Here is a 22,016-nt window from a genome sequence, read left to right as displayed (position 1 = left end):
GGTGTGACACATCTAGTTGCTGGACATAATGACAGATCCCACTGAGCCGCTTTACAGCCAGGAAAAACGAGGACTTCGCTAAGAAATTCAGCACCTGCATGAAGAAAATTGGCTCCAACTCTGACACGGTAGCATCCGTGCAATTTCTGGCTAGAACAGTGACAACATGATGGAGCCAAGTGCTCACATGCCTTGTTTCAAACCTTGGAAAGTCATCCCTAGAGATGGTAACGCTGGTGGGACAAAGTGCTAAAGGGTTTTATCAGATTCAAACAGCTGTAGATAAAAAAGGAAAGAGGATTTTTACCACTGACTGAAGATTCTACGAAATATTCATCTCCCCATTTGGCAGGAAATGGCCAGAGTGGTCTTAATCCTTTCCCCGCAAGTTTGTGGAATGAACATTAACAGTGGAGAAACCTAACAGGGAAGAACCTTTGTATTCTACTACAAGTTACTCACTAAAACAGTACTACCTTTAAGCTTAAATTGTATCTCTGGGAATGAGAGATGGGTATTACGTATAATCTACATAATTCCCTATTATCTCTGCCTCCCAGATAAGGAGCTTCAAGCTAGCATACTTTTGTTAAGCTCACAGGAAACGTCATGACCAGACCCACCTGCGAATCACTGAAGGAAGGAAGAAATGAACAGGTCCCATCCAGAGGCTGACCCAAACTAGGAAATGTTTGATTTTAATCCCTCCCGTTTAAGTAGAAAAGAAGCCTGAGTTCTAGTTCAGCCAAGACGGTTCTCTGGGACGCAAGCCAGCTGTCGTTTTGGCCTGCTGGCGTTTGAATAGTCACCGTTCCTTGCCAGGACTGTCGTCTCTTGATTTACTAGACTACCGAGCTGCAAGCAGTGTAAGACTGGACTCACTGACACCACTGTCTTCCCGACCTCGCACACCTTCTGAAAGCCAGCCACTGTTTGCACCTCTGTTCCCTTACGTGTCACACGTGCTTTTCCTGTGGCTTCCTTTAAGGTTATCTGTCTATCTGGGATTTTTAATCGTTTAATTATGATATGTCTGGGGAGTGGTTCTCCTTCTGTTTCTTCCGTTTGAGGTTTACCGAACTTATCCTAAAGGTGAAGGTGGGGGGTGGGGTACTTTCTAGGCCCTTTAAGTCTTTCCAAGTTCGTAATTTCTTATGGTTAACAAAAGAGCTCTGATTCTCTACATCTCTGTTCAAACAGTCACCCTCTCTTGCTTTGCTGCAGGTATTCATGAAAATGGAGAGAGCGCAGCAGGCATTGCCTGTAGAGACCCTGCCTCCAGGATCTCACAGTTCAGAGTTGCTGAGGACTGGGTGGATTGGAAGGACCTGTGGGATCAGAAAGCAGCTCAGACCTCTGGAAAAAAACGAGCCTCAGGGGGGCACTCTGCCAAACACGGGACCTGAGAGGAGGGACTCCCCACACCCAGCCACCGAAGCGCAGCTTGGTGCGTGTGTTCAGTTAAGACTCTCAGCTCAGCAGGTTGGGGATCAGACCAATAAGCACACTTTTCAAGACCACAGTAGCCAGAAGATACGTGTCATCTTCTGGAATGATCTTCTGCCTCTTGTTTCTGGCGGGGATCTCCGCAGAGACTGAGTGGGAAGACATTGTTACAGGTGAAAGCCAAGGAGGATCACTGCTCTGAGACGCCTGGCTCCTGTCTCCTCACTGAAGCGGATGAACCAAAACGTTGGATGTGGATAAGAATTTCTGAGTGCTGAGAGTTATATCAGGTGAAAAGGAAGTGGTTCCCTTTGAGAAATCTGTATCAGGCATGTACCATGTACGGAGAAGTGTCCTGATTCTGTAAGAACTTTTCCCTGGATAAGGACAGGCTTTTGTTCTGAATTGGTACGTAAATGTGGCGTGATTTGGAAACTTCTTGTTAACAGCTGGCGTGTCAGAAAAAGTAACAGCTTCTGGGAAGAAGTATGTGGGTTTGGGTGATATTTATGGAACAGTTTGTAGACATACCATGCAAACATGATCTTATTCAATTCCCTAGAAACGTTATATGGTAGTCAGATTCCCCCCCTCCCCTTGGATAAATGATGGCCAGGGAAATTAAGTGCCCTTCTTAAAGTTTCCAAAAGACGAGGTAGACTGTAGTCAACAGACTACAATCCAGATGAGATTAATATTAATTTAAAACCGTAAAAAAGAAATGTAATTTTTAAAATCTCAGTTATAATCCTCCTATATAATTTGGTGTTTCCTTCTAAATTTTTATCGTCTGTGATTTATGTGAATATGCACACAAAAAGGCCTCTAGTTATTTTTGCAGTGTCATGTCCCTCTTTTCATGTTCATCTTGAAGACTTTCTCACATGGCAACATATAACCTTCATGTGAAAATGGGTTTTAGAGTAGTAAAGGAACGATAGATCATATTTACATGAATTATATGTGTAGCAGGACACTGAGATTGTGTCCTGTACATGCCTGGGAGTTAATATTGTATTGCTTTCAAACTTTTTCAGAGTATTTTTCCTCATTTGAACTGTCTTCTTTGGATAAATTCCCAGTACTGGAATGGATTTGCCAAAGGTTTCAAACTGTGCTTCCCAGGACTTTGGCTATTATCAAGGCTGGCAGCCCCCTAAAACGAATCTCCTCAGTTTTAGTCAACTGCATTTATTGAACATCACATTTGTGTTCATTTTGTGTGTGTGTGTGTGTGCATATATGCGAGTGCAAAAAGTTTTCCCAAATGTACTTGTCAGAACTTTAGTATTCTATCCCAGTAATCTGGCATCAAATTCAACTTTTCTTATTCTCGTGCAGTCTTTTTGTGAAATACTCCTAGCTAAAGTGTGAATGGGCTTCCCAGGTGGCACGAATGGTAAAGAGCCCTCTTGCTAATGCAGGAGACATAAGAGACAGGAGTTCAATCCCTGGATCAGGAAGATCCCCTGGGGGAGGGCATGGCAACCCACTCCAGTATTCTTGCTTAGAGAATCCCATGGACAGAGGAGCCTGGTGGGCTACAGTCCATAAGGGTTGCAAGAGTCGGACACAACTGAAGCAACTCAGCACACATGCAATGTCTGATTAATGTTTAGAAATGATACAGTTCTACTGTCTTGATATTTTCCAAGATATGGCACAGGTACTTCTATTCTGGTCTGAGCCTTTTTTTCAAAGAAACATCTGGTAGGAATGCCCAAGCCCAGAATGTAGTTGGTTCTTCTACTGACACCTGTTGAATGAAAGAATGAGTCTTTTCCCTTGGTAAGCAGAGTGATTAAAGAGATGATTGTGTTTATGCAAGCATGTCATACATTAAATCAATAAACATTGAGTTCTTACTGTGTGCACGACAGTGTAATAAACATTGAGAATAATAGAATAAATTATTTAAGATCCTGCCCAGAGGACTGATAACCTAGAGGGCTGTAACAAGTTTTGATTGAAATGTGTACATAATCTTTGGGGGGTACAGAAAAAAAGAGTGATCTGTTCCTTTGGGATTGAGGAACTAAAGGGAGTCAATAGAGAGAAAAGGGAAATTTGAGTAAGACTTTGAAATGGGAACAAAAGCTGGATTTTGAAGGTCTTCTGGAATTAGGGCCTAAATAAAATGAAGACAGTCCAGACTTGTTAAATCAGATACTGAGTTAAAGAAATATTCTGTGGTCTTGTGTGGAAAAGAAGGACAACAGAGGAGACTAGCACACTTCACCTTGTAGTAAAGAAAATATATATTTACAGGACTTAAGTGATTCCTACCAGCCTCAGTGACTGCCCACAGCAGCTACAATCAAGATACAAAGACCACTTCAAAAAATTAACCTAGACTGGATTAAAGGCTTAAATGTATTAAGACCTGAAATCATAAAACTCCAAGAAGAAAACATGGTGTGGGTGGGTGGGAAACTTGACCGTGGTCTTGGCAATGATTTTTTTGGTTATGACAACAAAAGCTCAAGTATTGAAAGCAGAGAATAAACACGTGGGGCTATATCCAACTAAAAATTTCTGCACAGCAAAAGAATCAACAAAATGAACAATCTATGGAATAGGAGAAAACATTTGCAAACCATTAAGGGGTTAATATTCCCCTGTCCCAGGTGACAGACAGGCTGAAGGTAGACGCAGGGGACAGAGAAGCACTTCCAGCCCAGCTACTACCTTATATTTTGAGTTACTGTGCCACGTCCAACTTTGTGCAACCTGCCAGGCTCCTCTGTCCGTGGGATTTTCCTGCAGAAATACTGGAGTGGTTGCTATTTCCTCCTCCAAGGGATCTTCCTGACCCAGGGATCGAACCAACATCTCCTGAGTCTCCTGCATTAGCAGGTGGATTCTTTATCACTGAGCCACCTGGGAATCCCTGAGGTTAGCTGCAAAATGCCCGCTGCTTTAATTTTGCTCTCCGGGTTTTCCACTGGGAAATATTGAGGGCAGGAGGAGAAGGAGGCAACAGAGGATGAGCTGGTTGGATGGCATCACCGACTCAATGGACTTGAGTTTGAGCAAACTCCAGGAGATAGTGAGGGACAGGGAAGCCCGGCGTGCTGCAGTCCATTGGGTCACAAAGAGTCGGACACAACTGAGCAACTGAACAACAGCAACCAGGTTTTCCATAGGAATCTCTCCGTGCTGTGCTGTGCTTAGTCGCTCAGTCGTGTCCAAGTCTTTGTGTCCCCATGGACTGTAGCCTGCCAGGCACCTCTGTCTATGGGGATTCTCCAGGCAAGAATACTGGACTGGGTTGCCATGCCTTCCTCCAGAGGATCTTCCCAACCCAGGGATCGAACCCAGGTCTCCTGCATTGCAGGTGGATTTGTTACCAACTGAGCCACCAGGGATGCCCAAGAATACTAGAGTGGGTAGTCTATCCCTTCTCCAGGGAATCTTCCCAACCCAGGAATCAAACTGGGGTCTCCTGCATTGCAGACGGATTCTTTATCAGCTGAGCTACCAGAGAATCTCTGTGGTCCACCCTAAGTGGAAACATAAAGGGAAGGGAATTCTGGGAAATGTAGTTCAGCCTAGCTGAGGTGACACCTCATTTGTTGAATACATTAAGTTCTCAATAAATATTAACACTTATTGAGTGATTGAATAAGTGAATGACTTATAGATAAATAAAGCAATACTTAGGTTTCCAGTCTAGTCACAAAAGTCTATTTAAATTATAATGAAACTATACCAAAATACCATTAAATAAAAAATCAAAGCCAGACTTTGGTAAGGAGAGACTTTATTTGAAAGGATTATTTCAAGAGGGAAAAGGAGTGCTGAAATAGGAAGAGGGTATTATTTCAACAGAAGAACTCTCAGATGGTAAGATCTACAAACATCTGAAAGGTCAGGCAGAAAGGGGTTGTTTCATGGAAAGGAGTCAGCAAAGTTTCATGGAGGATCATTCTGAATGCCAGTGTTGGCTTGGGCTGAGGGTGGATCACAGCCAGAGGACTGGGTGCAGGAGAGAAGACGGATTAACGTTTTGTCAAGCTTTAATCTTTGTTAAGCTGTTAGAACACTTTGTTGCGATTGTTAAGCCGGGATAAACCGTCCACCTAACCATGTAGGAAGGGAGAGTAAACAGAAAGAATCCAGTTATTTGCCCTTTTAATGGGATTGTTTGGCTTTTTGTTTGTTTGAAGTTTTTTTTTTATGTTGACTTCTATGAGCTGTTGAAGATGGAGAGTTTGAAGGATTAGTACCTGGCCTTGTCACAGACAACGTGAGGGTCACGGTGAGTCTTAAGCCCAATGGGAGAAGGGCAGTTCCTTGCAGGAAGACACTCAGAAACACGAAGGGAGTGGCGGGTTTGTTGTTCTGTTTTGCTTTTTAACCATTGCTGTTTCCCAGGAAACAGGGACTTGGGCATCTTTGTGTGTCTTCCAGCACTTCTCATTCCTTGTCTGTCGATCCTCTCTTAGGTTAAGGGACCTGCCGAGATGTTCCATTTACAAGGCCCACAACTGCTGCAGATGTTAGAGAAATCCTTGAGGAAGAGTCTCCCCGAGTCCTTAAAGGTGAGAGTGGAGCATTCTTAAGGGGGAAAGGGCTAGGGACAGCTTGAGGGAAGGTGGGAAAGAGAACAAGGAATCCCTGAGCACTACTCTGTGCCAAGCTCACCCACCTGGCTGCTCGTTTGGTTTACCTCACCTATCTGCAAGGCAGCTATGTCATGTCTGTAGAACCAAAGGAGAAAGGCAGGCTCAGTCATATGACTTGACCAAGATCATGCCAGTGGTGAGTGGCAGGGCTATGATTTGAACCCATTGTGATCTTTGTTGTGTGATGATGCCAAAGCTTTCCCTCGTGCCCTTCAGCTCATGTTATGTAACTCTGGAACTTTGTTTTTTTTTTTTTTCCCAGAATTGGCAAAGTCAATGTTTATTCTTAGCAAAGAATCAAGTGCCTGGTGAAAAGTTATCCATTATGGTTCTTCTTTGTAATTAATAATTGGTCAAATTCTGTTTTTCGTCAAACCCCAAGGATTATGTTTAACTTTGAATGAGACAGAAATTGTGTTTAACGAATGATCTTGTACCGTAGAGAAGTGGAAGTGTTTTTCTTGCAATAATATATATTACAAAGGGAGTAGGCTATAACTAGAGATAAAGACTGCCACTATTATGATAAAGGAATCAATTCACAGAGAAGATGTAAGAAAACCTGAAATGCATACGCCTGGCAACAGAGGCTCAAAGGACACGAGACAGAAACTGAGAAAACTGAGAGAAGAAATCTGGAAGGACACAGGCGTGAAGAGCTCAGCACTTCTCGCTCAGTGATTTGTAGAATAAGCAAAAAACCTATAAATACATATGTGAACTTATTGTATATGAAATACTATGAACCAACTTGAATAAACTGACATTTATAGAATACTTCCCACAACCATGGCAGGGTACATGCTATTTTCAAGTGCACATGGAATGTTTAGCAAAATAGACCATATTTTTTTTAAATTTTAGAAGAATTGAAGTATAGCAAGTACGTTCTTGAGCAATATAGAATTAAACTAAAAAAAAAAAGCCCTGAAAGATATCTGGAAAATACCTGAATTTCTAAAAGTATACAACACACTTCTAAATAAGTCATGTTTAAAATTACAAGGAAAATTAGAAAACATTTTAGTTGAATGAAAATAACAATACAAGGTATGAAAAGCTTTGGGATGCAACTAAAGCAGTTGATAACCGAGAAACAGATAGCATTAAGTGCTTATACTAAAGAGAATAACAGTCTAGGGACTTCTCTGGCAGCCCACTAGTTAAGACTTGGCACCTCCAGTGAGAACGATTTTCAATACTAAGTCCATACATTTCACTTTGTATATTCTGTGAAAAGCATGAATTACCAAAGGTCACTGAAGAAGAAATATGCAACCTGAATTGCCCTCTATCCATTGGAGAAATTGACTTTGTAGTTTAAAACCTTCCAACAAAGAAAATTCCATGCTCAGATATTGTCAGTGGCAATTTCTACCACACACGTAAGGAAAAAATATCACTTCCACAAAAACCCTTGCAGAATAGAGCAGAGGAGAAAACACTTCCCAAATCATTTTATGAGTCCAGAATTACCCTGACACCAAAACGAGAACTACAGAACAATACTCTCTGTGAACAGAGATATCCATTAACAAAATAATATCAAGTCAAATCCATCAACATATCAAAAGGATAATACATCATAACCAAGGGAAGTTCATCTTGGAAAGGCAAGGCAGATTCAACATTCAGAAATCAATCAGTTCAATTCACTGTTATCAACAGACTGGAGAAAAGCCATAGATCTTCTCTCAGTAGATGCAGAAAAATGTTTGACAGAATGTAATATTTCTGATAAAAATAAAACTCTCAGCAAACTCGAAATAGGAAGGAATTTCTTCAACCGGATAAAACGTGTACTGGAAAAATCTATGCCTAAGATTAATCTAAATAGTGAAAGATTTAGTATTCTTGCTAAGGTCAGTAGCAAGGGAAAGATATTCATTCCCACCACTCCCGGTGGGAATGGTACTAGATATCCTAATCAGCACAATAAGACAAGAAAAAGAAATAAGAGAAATACATATTGGAAAAAAATAAAATAGTGTTTATTCACAGATGGTATAATTGTCTAATGAGAAAAATCTTAAGGAATCTACCAAAATCCCAAAGCTCCTAGATGTACAACTAGGTTTAGCAAAGGCCTTAGGGTGAATACACAAAACACAAAAATTGGTTTTCTGTGTACTCACAATGGACAATTGGAATTAAAAATCAATACAATTTATAAGATAGACAAAAACAATAGACAACAACAACAAAAACCCTTAAGTATAAACTCTTAGCATACAGGGCTTGTCTGGAAAATAAACGCTTTTCCTTTCAGTGATGAATCACAGCTCCAGACTTCTCAGGGCAGCATGAATATGATGTAGAATTTAGTAGAGTTAATTATACTGATCATGCTGATGGGAAACCTGAAAGGAATAGCATCATATTATATCCTTTTTTGGCCGGGGGTTTGGGGGGAGCTTCCCTTGTGGCCCAGCTGGTAAAGAATCCGCCTGCAGTGCAGGAGACCTGGGTTCCATGCCTGGGTTGGGACAATCCCCTGGAGAAGGGAACGGCTACTCACTCCAGTATTCTGGCCTGGAGAATCCCATGAACTCTATAGTCCACGGGGTGGCAAAGCGCCGAACGCGTCTTCTCCTTGGTGCCCTGACACCTTGTCTAGGGGTCATGTGTAGGCTGGGCCACGGGCGCTTAGTGTAGCCAGAGGCACGCTACACTGAGGGGTAGGGCAGGGAGCTCTTGAGAGGAACAAGGTCAGGAGTCAGACGGCTTTGATCCCAGAAATTCATTGTTTTCTGGGTAACACTGCAAAAATCTCAGTGCTCTTGCATGTAAAATGAGTAAAACCAGAAAGTAAATACTCTTGGTAGACACTCCTCAACCTTGAACAGGGTTGTGTGTGTGTGAGTCGCTCAGCTGTGTCTGACTCTTTGAGAGCATGGACTGTAGCCTGCCAGCCCCTGCAGTCCATGGGATTCTGCAGGCAAGAATACTGGAGTGGGTTGCCATTTCCTTCTCCAAGGAATCTTCCCAACCCAGGAATCAAATACAGGTCTCCCACTTTGCAGGCAGATATTTCATCAGTTGAAACACCAGGGAAGCCCTAAGCAGGGTTATCATTACCTTGCAGAGATGTTTGGAGGGTTAACTAAGATATGATAAAATTAATAGCCAATATTTCTTGCTGCTGCTGCTGCTGTTACAAGTCGCTTCAGTCGTGTCCGACTCTGTGCGACCCCATAGACGGCAGCCCACCAGGCTCCCCAGTCTCTTGGATTCTCCAGGCAAGAACACTGGAGTGGGTTGCCATTTCCTTCTCCAATGCATGAAAGTGAAAAGTGAAAGTGAAGTCACTCAGTCGTGTCCGACTTTTAGTGACCCCATGGACTGCAGCCGACCAGGCTCCTCCGTCCATGGGATTTTCCAGGCAAGAGTACTGGAGTAGGGTGCCATAACACTTGCCAAATATCAGGAACTACACCATGTATTCAGTATAACCTCAAAAGTATTTTTTCAGGAGGAGGAGGAGAAGGAACTAAATCAGTTAGGTGCCTGAATAATTTTTATCTTTACTGGAAAATTTTTCCAAGTCTACTTGGAAAATTTTTCAAGTTAAATTGTTTTCTTTTATGCTCTATGTCTGGGGTTTGAATTGTTATTTACTTTTTGTGTTAAGTGGATCTCAAACTTTTTGGAGAAAATTCTTGGCACGACTAGTCTTAGCCCAACTCTACTGTAAGGCAAAGAGACTCTCAATATGAGATCCTCAGTTTTAATGAGGTTCTTTTCCTCTCTACTCTCCTGATTCTTTGATGACATAGCTTTTTCCCCATAAGCAGAAATCTAGGTTATCTGTAAAATTTATTCTTGTTACAAATGTATGGCCTAAAACTCATTGACTAGTTGCTAATAAGTCTCAGGTGAGAGAAAAATCTGAGTATTGCAGCCTGAAGGACTGCCCACCTATCTCCCAAGCAGAGGAAACTACGTGGGTCTAGCTCACCTGTGAGCTTCAGTCCCTCCCCTTTGCAGCGGCTGCCTGAGTCACTATGTTCCGGTTAAATGACACTATCACGGGCGCAGAAATGTGTATATAAATGCCACTGGTTCCAAACGTCATGTGGAAAAGCATGTGTTTTATTTTCCTTAAAACTGCATTTAATTTCTATATTGAGCATCTGCTAATGGCAGAAATTTAATTTATAAAAACTCAGTAAAGTCAAAGTTTGAAAAACAAAGTCAAAGTTTGCCTCTTCCTCTTTTGCCTTAGTCTGACATTAACATTTCATGGCAAGAGTAGGGAAGCACGGGGTGAGAGGTGGTCCTTTGTCACTGAAATAGTCACCATTTCCTTGGGCCCTGGTCTTTGGCATTCTTCCATGCCTTCTGCTAAGGCATCTTGTTTCAATGCATCTAGGTCCTAAGGTCCACCCTTGTATGGATTGCTGTTTTTCCTCTCCCCACAACCACGTGGCTCATTCCAGTTTGGACAATCTCTTTCTCAGCCTCTTCAATGTTTTGAGGGAACCAATGTTTGAACCGGAGGTTGCAAAGATTAAAAAAATTGCCCAATAAGTGTTGTCCTTGAACCTTGGCCACCAAAGCTTGTGTTGTTAACAGCATGCTTTGTCTCTACTTTTTACATAGAGGGGAATTCATTTAACCTTTATGGAAAGTGATTCGGAGATGTGTGCAAGAAAAATAGAATATTTAAATAACAGTTGGTGTTTGACCCAGAAATTCCCCTTCTAGAATTTGTAATATCAGACATATTTGCAAAGGTTTATGCAAAAGCAATGTTCATTGAAAAATAAACTGTTAAAAATAAGAAAACGCTGAAATGACCAGCAGTCAGACAGTAAAGTTGAAGTAGTCCTTTCATATAATGGAGTTATGCAGCCATTAAAAATGATTGTATGGATTTCTGTTTATTGATGTGGAAACAAGCTCATAGTATAGTGTGTATGTGTATGTGAGGGGGACAGATGTTAAGTTAATATGTATTAGGTAATTAATTTCATGTTTAAGAACTGTATGTGTGTGTGTGTTAGTCACTCAGTCGTGTCCAACTCTTTGTGACCTCATGGACTGTAGCCCACCAGGCTTCTCTGTCCATGGAATTTTCCAGGCAAGAATACTGGAGTGGGTTGCCATTCCCTTCTCCAGGGGATTTTCCTGACCCAGGGATTGAACCCGGGTCTCTTGCGTTGCAGGCAGTTTCTTTAGTTTCCCTGACTGAGCCATCAGGGAACCCTGAAAACTATGTGTGTGAGTAAATAAATGGAATAAAATGGAAAGATATAACACTAAATTCTACAACGTGTTAGTAGATGATTTTAATTTATTCATTTTATTTATCTGGATTTTAAGATATACTAATAAAATTTTTGATCTTCCCTGGTGGCTCAGACAGTAAAGAATCTGCCTTCAAGGCAGAGATCTGGGTTCTATTCCTGGGTTGGGAAGATCCCCTGGAGAAGGAAATGGCAACCCACTCCAGTATTCTTGCCTGGAGAATCCCATGGACAGAGGAGCCTGGCGGGCTACAGTCCATGGGGTCAAAAACAGCTGGACACGACTGAGCGACTAACACACACGCACACAGTATAATGTTCTCACAGTTTGACCCCAAAGTCTATTTCCATTTGGAGTAGTAAAGTAGAACCTGAAGACCAAAATAAAGGCATATTAGGTACTTAACCTAATTTCACAGAAATAAGCCTTGTCCTGATCAACAGGGCACTTCACCATCGCTTCCTGATAAGCTGACCCTCTCACTTTTTCGGGATACGGCAGGTTTACGGGACCGTCTTCCACATGAACCAGGGAAACCCATTCAATCTAAAGGCCCTGGTGGACAAGTGGCCTGATTTTAAGACCGTGGTCATCCGCCCTCAGGAGCAGGTAAGGGGCCAGGGGCAGAATGAATGTGCATCTGTGTTTGCATTCGCTATGCGCCCACCAGGTGCCTGGCAATGTGGGAGACCCTGTGGATACAGAAGCGAAATGCAGTGACAGCGAACAGGCCCCTGTGCTCAAGAGCCTCAGAGTCTGGAGGGAAGCAGACAAGCAAAGCAAATGCAGCGAGGTGTGACAAGGTACAGTAAATATCGGAGAAACAGGAGGAGCGCTGGCCAAGAGACGGTTAGGCTACAGAGGTCAGGATGCGGGGCAAGGACCAGAGAGCTTTCACGGAAGACGTTTTGCCAAAAGGGAATTTTGAAGAGTAATAGGTTTTTAACAGGTTGACAAGAACAGAGGTTGTGTTCTAAGCAGAGAAAGGAACACCCCAACATGTGTGAAGGTAAACATGACAACATTGTGTGCGAAGCTGCTTCGGTCGTGTCTGACTCTCTGCGACCCCATGGACAGCAGCTCACCGGGCTCCTCTGACCATGGGATTCTCCAGGCAAGAACGCTGGAGTGGGTTGCCATTTCCTACTCCAATGATAACATTAGGGAAATAAAAGGAACAGATTATGATGCTTGTATTTGGGAATATATTTTCAGTACTAGACTTTTAAAAATCACTCAGACTAAGTTGTTAATCTGTTTCAAATATAAATATGTTATCGGATCAGATCAGATGAGTCGCTCAGTCGTGTCCCACTCTTTGGGACCCCGTGAATTGCAGCATGCCAGGCCTCCCTGTCCATCACCAACTCCTGGAGTTCACTGAGACTGACATCCATCGAGTCAGTGATGCCATCCAGCCATCTCATCCTCTGTCGTCCCCTTCTCCTCTTGCCCCCAATCCCTCCCAGCATCAGAGTCTTTTTCAGTGAGTCAACTCTTTGCATGAGGTGGCCAAAGTACTGGAGTTTCAGCTTTAGCATCATTCCTTCCAAAGAAATCCCAGGGCTGATCTCCTTCAGAATGGACTGGTTGGATCTCCTTGCAGTCCAAGGGATTCTCAAGAGTCTTCTCCAACACCACAGTTCAAAAGCATCAATTCCTTGGTGCTCAGCCTTCTTCACAGTCCAACTCTCACATCCATACATGACCACAGGAAAAACCATAGCCTTGACTAGATGGACCTTTGTTGGCAAATTAATGTCTCTGCTTTTGAATATGCTATCGAGGTTGGTCGTAACTTTCCTTCTAAGCATATTGAAAATGAAGTATAAAAATTCCCACATCAAAAATATGTAACTGTATAATATCATTTGATGAATTATTTGGAAGTAAAATTTAAATGTATAGTGATTTTTTTAAAGTACCAAATTAAACAGAATACAAAAATAAAGATACTTTAATTATTGAAATCTAAAAAGGGAATAATATTCACTTTTTAATGCAATCTTTAAAAAGCAGATTGTTCATGGTATTAATGGAAAGGGCATTTCTGGGCAACAATTTCCAGCTATTCTGCCCTTGTTGGGAAGTTATTCTTTGATTTCTTCCTTCAGCTTCAAAATAATATCTTCATCTTTTATTTGTTAATTTTGAGACAATGTTTTTGAGCAAATTTTGTTTTAGCTTTTTTGGAAATATGAATTATTTTTTAAACAGTGCTTTGCAGTTTACATTTTTAAGGCATCCTGGGTCTTCATTCTGCACAGCTTTATCACATGTGAGAATTCTAATGCAAGGTTACCTGTGTCCATTTCAATATTGTCCTCATAATCCATTTGTTCTAAGACTCTTTGAAACAGAGTAACATTTACTCTTGCAACTGAAGCTTGTCTTTAACAACATTTCGTTCTTTCTCCTGAGGATTGTAAAATCACTGAAGATTGCACTCTAAACTGGTAAGTGTTTGGTTGATTTGAAATTGTCATGCAACAGAAAAATACCTTCATCAAGCTTTTCTTACTTGTAAGTGGAATCATTCATTAAATCCATGACTTAGTCGTATGGTGAAAATGATTCAGAAATGATGAAAGCACACCAAGAAGAATAGCGATATTTAGTTTGTCAAATAGCCCTGTATACTGAAATACCAAACAAGTATTCCAATCACTGCATATGATCAGTTTGATTTATTTATATTACCCAACCACACAGGAGATGGCAGATGACTTTGATCATTATACCAACACCTACCAAATCTATTCCAAGGATCTCAACAACTGTCAAGAGTCCCTTGCCACATCAGATGTCATCAACTGGAAACAACATTTGCAGATCCAAAGTACGTAAGAGACCTGGGATCTGCCCACTGAGGGGACTGCTCATATCTATACCTGGAGTGTCACTGTATCCTGAGTACATCCCCTACAATCAGTATTTCCTACTAGACCCCAGACACTCAGCTTGATGGTGACACCCTGTGTCAGCTAACACCATCTCTTCAGTGGAGTTGAATTCAAACATTGCAAACTAAAGGGTTCTTTTAAGAACATGTGAGAAATGTTAGTTCTTGTTAGATGAGGATTCCTGATGTTTTGCAGACATATTGAAGATCCCTTAGGGTGACTGGGTGTGAGAGCAGAGCTCACCCTCTGGCCTTCTTGCTGTTTGTTGTTTAGTTGATAAACTGTGTCCAACTCTGCAACCTCAGGGACTGCAGCCCGCCAGCCTCCTCTGTCCACGAGATTTTCCAGGCAAGAATACTGGAGCGGGTTGCATTTCCTTCTCCAGGGGATCCTCCTGACCCAGGGATGGAACCTGCGGCTCTTGTGTCTCCTGCACTGGCAGGTGGGCTCTTTGCCACTGAGCCACAATTGGAATGATAAGTCCTTGTGCCATAGACACATCCCCAGTCACAGGAAAACCTGTCACTGTTGGAATCAGACTCCCTTGGGTGACATCCCTGTTCCGCCTACTATTTGCTTCGTGATCTTGAGCAAGTAGTGTAACATATCTATTTTTCAGTCCCCTCACATATAAACAATGAAGATAATAGCAGTACCTGAAACTTGCGTCTGGGCTTCCCAAGGGGCACAGTGGTAGAGAAACCGCCTGCCGATGTAGGAGATGTGGGTTCGATCCCTGGGTTGGGAAGATCCCCCTGGAGGAGGCAGCCCACTCCAGTAATCTTGCCTGTAGAATCCCATGTACAGAGGAGCCTGGCAGGCTGTGGTCCCTGTAGTTGCAAAGAGTTGTACATGACTCAGCATGCATGCAATACATATGGTTAATGTAAGGATTAAATGCGGTATTAGACCAACACCAGGGCATGTCGAAGGTTGGCTACTATTTTTTTTTAATTTATTTGGGCTGTGCTGGGTCTTTGTTGCTGCCCGCAGGCTTTCTCTAGTTGCAGCAAGTAGGGGCCGCTCTTCGTTGCGGTGTGTGGGCTTCTCGTTGCCATGGCTCCTCTTGTTGTGGACCACAAGTTCTAAGAAAGCGGGCTTCAGAAGCTGCACCACACAGGCTTAGGCCCTCCAAGGCATCTGCCCGGATCAGGGACCGAACCCATGACCTCTGCATTGGCAGGCGCATTCTTAACCACTGGACAACCAAGGAAGCCCAAGTTTTGCTACGATTTTTTGAATGCCATGTGTCCTCGATTCCACAGTATTTCTAGTGTTATCTCTGTATTGGGTAAGAGCAAACAGGTTGAGGCAGTCATGGTCACACGGTCGCTTGCAATACCAGAAACAAAGTTGCTGACTTTCAATCCTGGACGAGTTTGCTGGGAACCTTCCAGAAGCATCTACAAGGGCAGTTACTTCTCCCCTAACTTTACCCCTCTCTAGGTTCACAGTCCAGTCTGAATGAGGTGGTACAGAATCTTGCAGCCACTAAATTTGTTAAGGTCGAGCACACACAGTGCATTCTCTATGTGATGCCGGAGACAGCAAGGAAACTTCTTCCTTCCCTGCCAGAGACAAAGAACTTACCTGTTGGATATGGCGCACCCAAAGCCATGTGAGTTTGAAAAAAGATGCTCTTTCACCATTGCAGAAGCGTCCCAACTTCTCTCCCTATATTCACTCTTGGCTCCCCGCAATCCATTTCCAGAGTGATGCTTTTAGAGTGTGATGTGGGTTACATCCATTCACCTGCCGAAGAGCCACTGAGGTTTCTCAGCTTGCTGTTGTTGTTCAGTCGCTAAATCGTGTCTGACTTTTTGCAACTCCACAGACTACATACAGCACGCCAGGCTTCCCTGTCCTTCACCATGCCCAGGAGTTTGCTCAAACTTATATCCATTGAGTCGGTGATGCTATCTAACAATTTCATCCTAGTTGTCCCCTTCTCTCCCTGCCCCCAATCTTTCCCAGCATCAGAGTCTTTTCCAATGAGTCAGCTCCTCACATTAAGTGGCCAAAGTATTGGAGTTTCAGCATCAGTCCTTCCAATGAATATTCAGGACTGCTTTCCTTTAAAATGGACTGGTTGGATCTCCTTGCAATCCAAAGGACTCTCAAGAGTGTTCTCCAACACTACAGTTTAAAAGCATCAATTCTTCAGCACTCAGCTTTCTTTACAGTCCAACTCTCACATCCATATACGACTACTGGAAAAACCATAGCCTTGACTAGACAGACCTTTGTGAGGAAAGTGGTATCTCTGTTTTTTAATATGCTGTCTAGGTTTGTCATAGCTTTTCCTCCAATGAGAAAATGGTTTTTGTTGTTGTTGTTGTTTGTTTCTTTGTTTGTTTGTTTTGTGGCTGCAGTTACCATCTGTAGTGATTTTGGGGCCCAAGAAAATAAAATCAAAGTCAAACTCCTTTATGAACTTCCAAGGTCCCATAAGACTTGGAACTCATCACCTCTCGGACTTTATCCTGTTGCCCTTCCTCACTCCCACCAGCAGCTCTGACCCTCTTTATACAACTTGATCCCATGCACCCACACATGGCTTTGGGCTGTTGCATTTCCACTTTGTCTTCCCACAATGTCCTTCCCTCTGATCTTCATATACTTGCCTCTTTATTGTCATTCATACTCTCAAATGCCATTTCTTCAGAGATGCCCAGTCCTCTGCTCCTCTCTGTGTTAAAATGACTGGAAACGTTTTACTCACAGTATCATACATCACTGCCCATCGAGTTCTCCAGGCAAGAATACTAGAGTGGGTTGCCATTTCCTTCTCTAGTGGATCATGTTATATCAGAACTCTGTGCCATGTCCCGTTCATTTTGACTGGTTCTGCACAGCATGGCTCATAGGTTCATTGAGTTACATAAGCCCCTTCGCCATGATAAGGCTGTGATTCATGAAGGGGTGTAGGGGCGGCAGAGGATGAGATGGTTAGACAGCATCGCTGACTTAATGGACTTGAATTTTAGCAAACTCCAGGAGACGGTGGAGGATGGAGGAGCCTGGCGTGCTACAGTCCATGGAGGCACTAAGGCGGTGGACATGACTTAGCGACTGAGCAACATCCCACAAACACCTGAAAATGCCTCCACATCTATAGTCTCATTTGATTCTGTTGTCCACCTCAGAGGTAGACAAGATTGGAGACATTATCCCTATTTTCCTGACAGAAACAGGCTTGGATGATGAAATAGCTTGTTCAGGTCACGTGGATAGTTAAGGGTGTGATGGGCTTGAGTACAGATCTCCTAGTTCCCCATCTCGAGACCCTTTCCAAAGCCCTTTACAGCCTGAAGACGACTTCAGGCTCAGTGTTCTGTGCTTCTGGGGCTGCCTGCACTCCACATCACACCCCTTCTCTGGACTTCAGTTCCCATAGTGGCCAAGGACCCTCTGACAACAACATTCTACGATTCCATGATTCCTAAGCTCTGGCTTTACCCACAGTTGCTAGCATGTGCTTTGGGGCACTCATCTATTTTCTGTTAACCTAGTTTTCTTATGGGTAAAATGCACTCTTATCAATTCCCTCATTAAATGCTGAGTCGCTGCTTTGCCGACAGCAATCGTACTTAACTTTTAGATACTTCTGACTGGAGTAACAGGCAAATTTGGCCTTGGAGGATGGAAAGAAGCAGGGCAAAGGCTAATAGAGTTTTGCCAAGAGAATGCACTGGTCATAACACTCTCTTCCAACAACACAAGAGAAGACTCTATACATGGACATCACCAGATGGTCAACACCGAAATCAGACTGATTGTATTCTTTGCAGCCAAGGACGGAGAAGCTCTATACAGTCAGCAAAAACAAGACCAGGAGCTGACTGTGGCTCAGACCATGAACTCAGTATTGCCAAATTCAGACTGAAATTGAAGAAAGTGGGGAAAACCACAAGACCATTCAGGTATGACCTAAATCAAATACCTTATGATTATACAGTGGAAGTGAGAAATAGATTTAAGGGACTAGATCTGATAGGTAGAGTGCCTGATGAACAATGGATGGAGGTTCGTGACATTGTACAGGAGACAGGGATCAAGCCCATCCCTAAGGAAAAGAAATGCAAAAAGCAAAATGGCTGTATGGGGAGGCCTTACAGATAGCTATGAAAAGAAGAGAAGTGAAAGGCAAAGGAGAAAAGGAAAGATATAAGTATCTGAATGCAGAAGTCCAAAGAATAGCTAGAAGAGATAAGAAACCCTGCCTCAGCAATCAATACAAAGAAAAAGAGGAAAACAACAGAATGGGAAGACTAGAGATCTCTTCAAAAAAAATTAGACATACCAAGGGAACATTTCATGCAAAATTGGGCTTGATAAAGGAGAGAAATGGTATGGACTTAATGGAAGCAGAAGATATTAAGAAGAGGTGGCAAGAATACACAGAAGAACTGTACAAAAAAGATCTTCACGACCAAGATAATCACGATGGTGTGATCACTCATCTAGAGCCAGAAATCCTGGAATGTGAAGTCAAGTGGGCCTTAGAAAGCATCACTACGAACAAAGCTCGTGGAGGTGATGGAAGTCCAGTTGAGCTATTTCAAATCCTGAAAGAGGATGCTGTGAAAGTGCTGCACTCAATATGCCAGCAAATTTGGAAAACTCAGCAGTGGCCACAGGACTGGAAAAGGTCGGTTTTCATTCCAGTCCCAAAGAAAGGCAATACCAAAGAATGCTCAAACTACCCCACAATTGCCCTCATCTCACACGCTAGTAAAGTAATGCTCAAAATTCTCCAAGCCAGGCTTCAGCAGTATGTGAACCGTGAACTTCCAAATGTTCAAGCTGGTTTTAGAAAAGGCAGAGGAACCAGAGATGAAATTGCCAACATCTGTTGGATCATGGAAAAAGCAAGAGAGTTCCAGAAAAACATCTATTTCTGCTTTATTGACTATGCCAAAGCCTTTGACTGTGTGGGTCTCAATCAACTGTGGAAAATTCTGAAAGAGAGAGGAATACCAGACCACCTGACCTGCCTCTTGAGAAACCTATATGCAGGTCAGGAAGCAACAGTTACAACTGGACATGGAACAACAGACTGGTTCCAAGTAGGAAAAGGAGTACATCAAGGCTGTATATTGTCACCCTGCTTATTTAACTTATACACAGAGTACATCATGAGAAAAACTGGGCTGAAAGAAGCACAAGTTAGAATCAAGATTGCCGGGAGAAATATCAATAACCTCAGATACGCAGATGACACCACCCTTATGGCAGAGAAGTGAAGAGCCTTCAAAAGCCTCTTGATGAAAGTGAAAGAGGAAAGTGAAAAAGTTGGCTTAAAGCTGAACATTCAGAAAATGAAGATCATAGCATCCAGTCCCATCACTTCATGGCAAAGAGATGGGGAAACAGTGGAAACAGTGTCAGACTTTATTTTTCTGGGCTCCAAAGTCACTGCAGATGGTGACTGCAGCCATGAAATGAAAAGACGCTTACTCCTTGGAAGGAAAGTTAAGACCAACCTAGATAGTATATTCAAAAGCAGATACATTAATTTGCCAGCAAAGGTCCGTGTAGTCAAGGCTATGGTTTTTCCAGTGGTCATGTATGGATATGAGAGTTGAACTGTGAAGAAAGCTGAGCACTGAAGAATTGATGCTTTTGAACTGTGGTGTTGGAGAAAACTCTTGAGAGTCCCTTGAACTGCAAGGAGATCCAACCAGTCCATCCTAAAGGAGATCAGTTCTGGGTTTCATTGGAAGGACTGATGCTGACGCTGAAACTCCAGTTCTTTGGCCACCTCATGCGAAGAGTTGACTCATTGGAAAAGACCCTGATGCTGGGAGGGATTGGAGGCAGGAGGAGAAGGGGACAACAGAGGAAGAGATGCTTGGATGGCATCACCTACTCGATGAACGTGAGTTTGAGTGAACTCCGAGAGTTGGTGAGGGACAGAGAAGCCTGGTGTGCTGCAATTCATAGGGGCACAAAGAGTCGGACATGACTGAACGACTGGACTGAACTGAACTGACTGCAGGTAGGCACAAGTCCTGGGTCCTTATGGTGTAATTGCTCTTATATCAGTTTCTGAGGAAGGTACGATTGATAGGTTCACTTTATAAAGGCAGGAGGCAGAGAGACAGCATGTTTCCTGTTTGAAATCACACAGCTTTTGAATTATGAATCTGGGTAGCCTTGTTGCAGAATCTGTGCCTTTCCCTGCACTCTCAAATACATCATCTGAAGACAATTTGGGGGCAAACAATATGTATAATACTTCTCAGTATGTGTGACTTACGAGTTTTGTTTTGTTTTTTTCCTTCTTGTCAATAGTAACCAGGAGATGTTTAAGCTCTCATCAATGGATCCTACCCATGCCACTTTGGTGAATAAATTCTGGCATTTTGGTGGCAACGAGAGGAGCCAGAGGTTCATCGAGCGCTGTATCCGGGCCTTCCCCACCTTCTGCCTTCTGGGGCCTGAGGGGACCCCTGCCTCCTGGTCCCTGATGGACCAGACGGGAGAGATCCGGATGGGGGCCACGCTGCCCGAGTACCGTGGCCACGGGCTCATCTCCCACATGCTGGCTGTCCACACCCGGGCTCTGGACCAGCTCGGCATCCCCGTGTATAACCACACGGACAAAGCCAACAAAATCGTGCAGAAAGTCAGTCACAACCTGCATCACATCGCCATCCCCCATGGGTGGAACCAGTGGAACTGTGAGCCTCTGTAAAGTGGGCCTCCACCTGAGACAGCGCCGGGTGGGCTGGACATGTGGCCAGAGAGGCAGAGGGCTGGGCGGGAAGGAAGAATGAATCCTCATCAGCGGGGAAGCAGCGTGGGCTGTTTGGGGTGGGAGAGCGGTGAACGGTCAACAGAACCCCAGAGTCCCTGCTCACTGCTCACCCACGGACTTCCCTTTGGGTCTTGCACACCTTCCTGCTTCCTCCACATTCCAACCCTGGCACCCACCACGCTATTCTGTGCTTCTATGAGTTCAACTTTTTTTCTTTTTAAGACCCCCATGTATAAAGAGGGAGGTGATATATGTATAATTATGGCTGATTTGTGCTATTGTATAGCAGAAACCAACGCAACTTTGTAAGGCAATTTTCCTCCAATTAAGAAATAAATTAGAAGAATAAAGTTAATGCTTTGAAGAAACATTAAAAAAAAATGTCTAAGTGATATCATCTGGCCGTATCCCTGTTCCTGTCTGGTTTATTTCACAGGTCCATAAGTTTCTTGTAACACTTATGGCTAGTAAGGAAGTGCCCATAATTGATAAAGGATGAATGCAACTCCCTATTCCAGTGTTCCACTACTGTTTCCAGCACTGTCGAATTTCTCTCTATTTAGAGTATACGGGGCTCCCCCGGTGGCTCAGTGGTGAAGAACCCGCCTGCCAATCCCTGGGTCGGGAAGATCCCCTGGAGGGAAAACGGCACCGCACTCCAGTGTTCTTGCCTGGAGAATTCCATGGACAGAGGAGCCTGGCGGGCTACAGTCCATGGGGTTGCAGAGAGTCAGACACAACTGAACAACTAAGCACAGCACAGCACAAAACTTTAAGACAACAAGATGCTCACATCTCTAATGAATTAGTGTAACACAGGTATGATTATCGGAGAAGAGATATACTGGGGATGGCTGTATCAGTGGTAGAAAAAAAAAATTCTCCAAGCCAATACATTGAGGAAGAAGTACTTCCTCATTTTAGGAAGATGAACTGAAACTGCTGATCTAAGACAGGATTTCTATATCACATCTGTGATCATCATCATATCACTGGAATTTCCTGAGTACTGAGAACATAAAACAG

The 22,016-nt window shown here is 43.2% G+C and overlaps 1 protein-coding gene across 2 annotated transcripts in view; it reads left to right on the top strand.

Annotated features, from left to right (window-relative positions):
* The window catches only part of LOC133227135 (glycine N-phenylacetyltransferase-like), a 29,453-nt gene extending 8,069 nt beyond the window's left edge, over nucleotides 1–21,384 (top strand). The window contains exons 2-7 of one of the 2 annotated variants that reach the window (XM_061381595.1): nucleotides 5,895–5,990; nucleotides 11,826–11,933; nucleotides 14,037–14,163; nucleotides 15,674–15,845; nucleotides 18,019–18,150; nucleotides 20,525–21,384. In XM_061381595.1, the coding sequence (XP_061237579.1) occupies nucleotides 5,895–5,990; nucleotides 11,826–11,933; nucleotides 14,037–14,163; nucleotides 15,674–15,845; nucleotides 18,019–18,150; nucleotides 20,525–20,927 (1,038 nt within the window). In that variant the 3' untranslated portion in view covers nucleotides 20,928–21,384. The remainder of the gene's footprint in view (nucleotides 1–5,894; nucleotides 5,991–11,825; nucleotides 11,934–14,036; nucleotides 14,164–15,673; nucleotides 15,846–18,018; nucleotides 18,151–20,524) is intronic. The other variant, XM_061381596.1, reaches the window with a different exon arrangement.
* The last annotated feature ends 632 nt before the right edge of the window (nucleotides 21,385–22,016 follow it).

This window comes from Bos javanicus, chromosome 15, assembly GCF_032452875.1.
Source record: "Bos javanicus breed banteng chromosome 15, ARS-OSU_banteng_1.0, whole genome shotgun sequence".
Taxonomy (NCBI): domain Eukaryota; kingdom Metazoa; phylum Chordata; class Mammalia; order Artiodactyla; family Bovidae; genus Bos; species Bos javanicus.
This window is presented reverse-complemented; position numbering and strand designations above follow the sequence as displayed.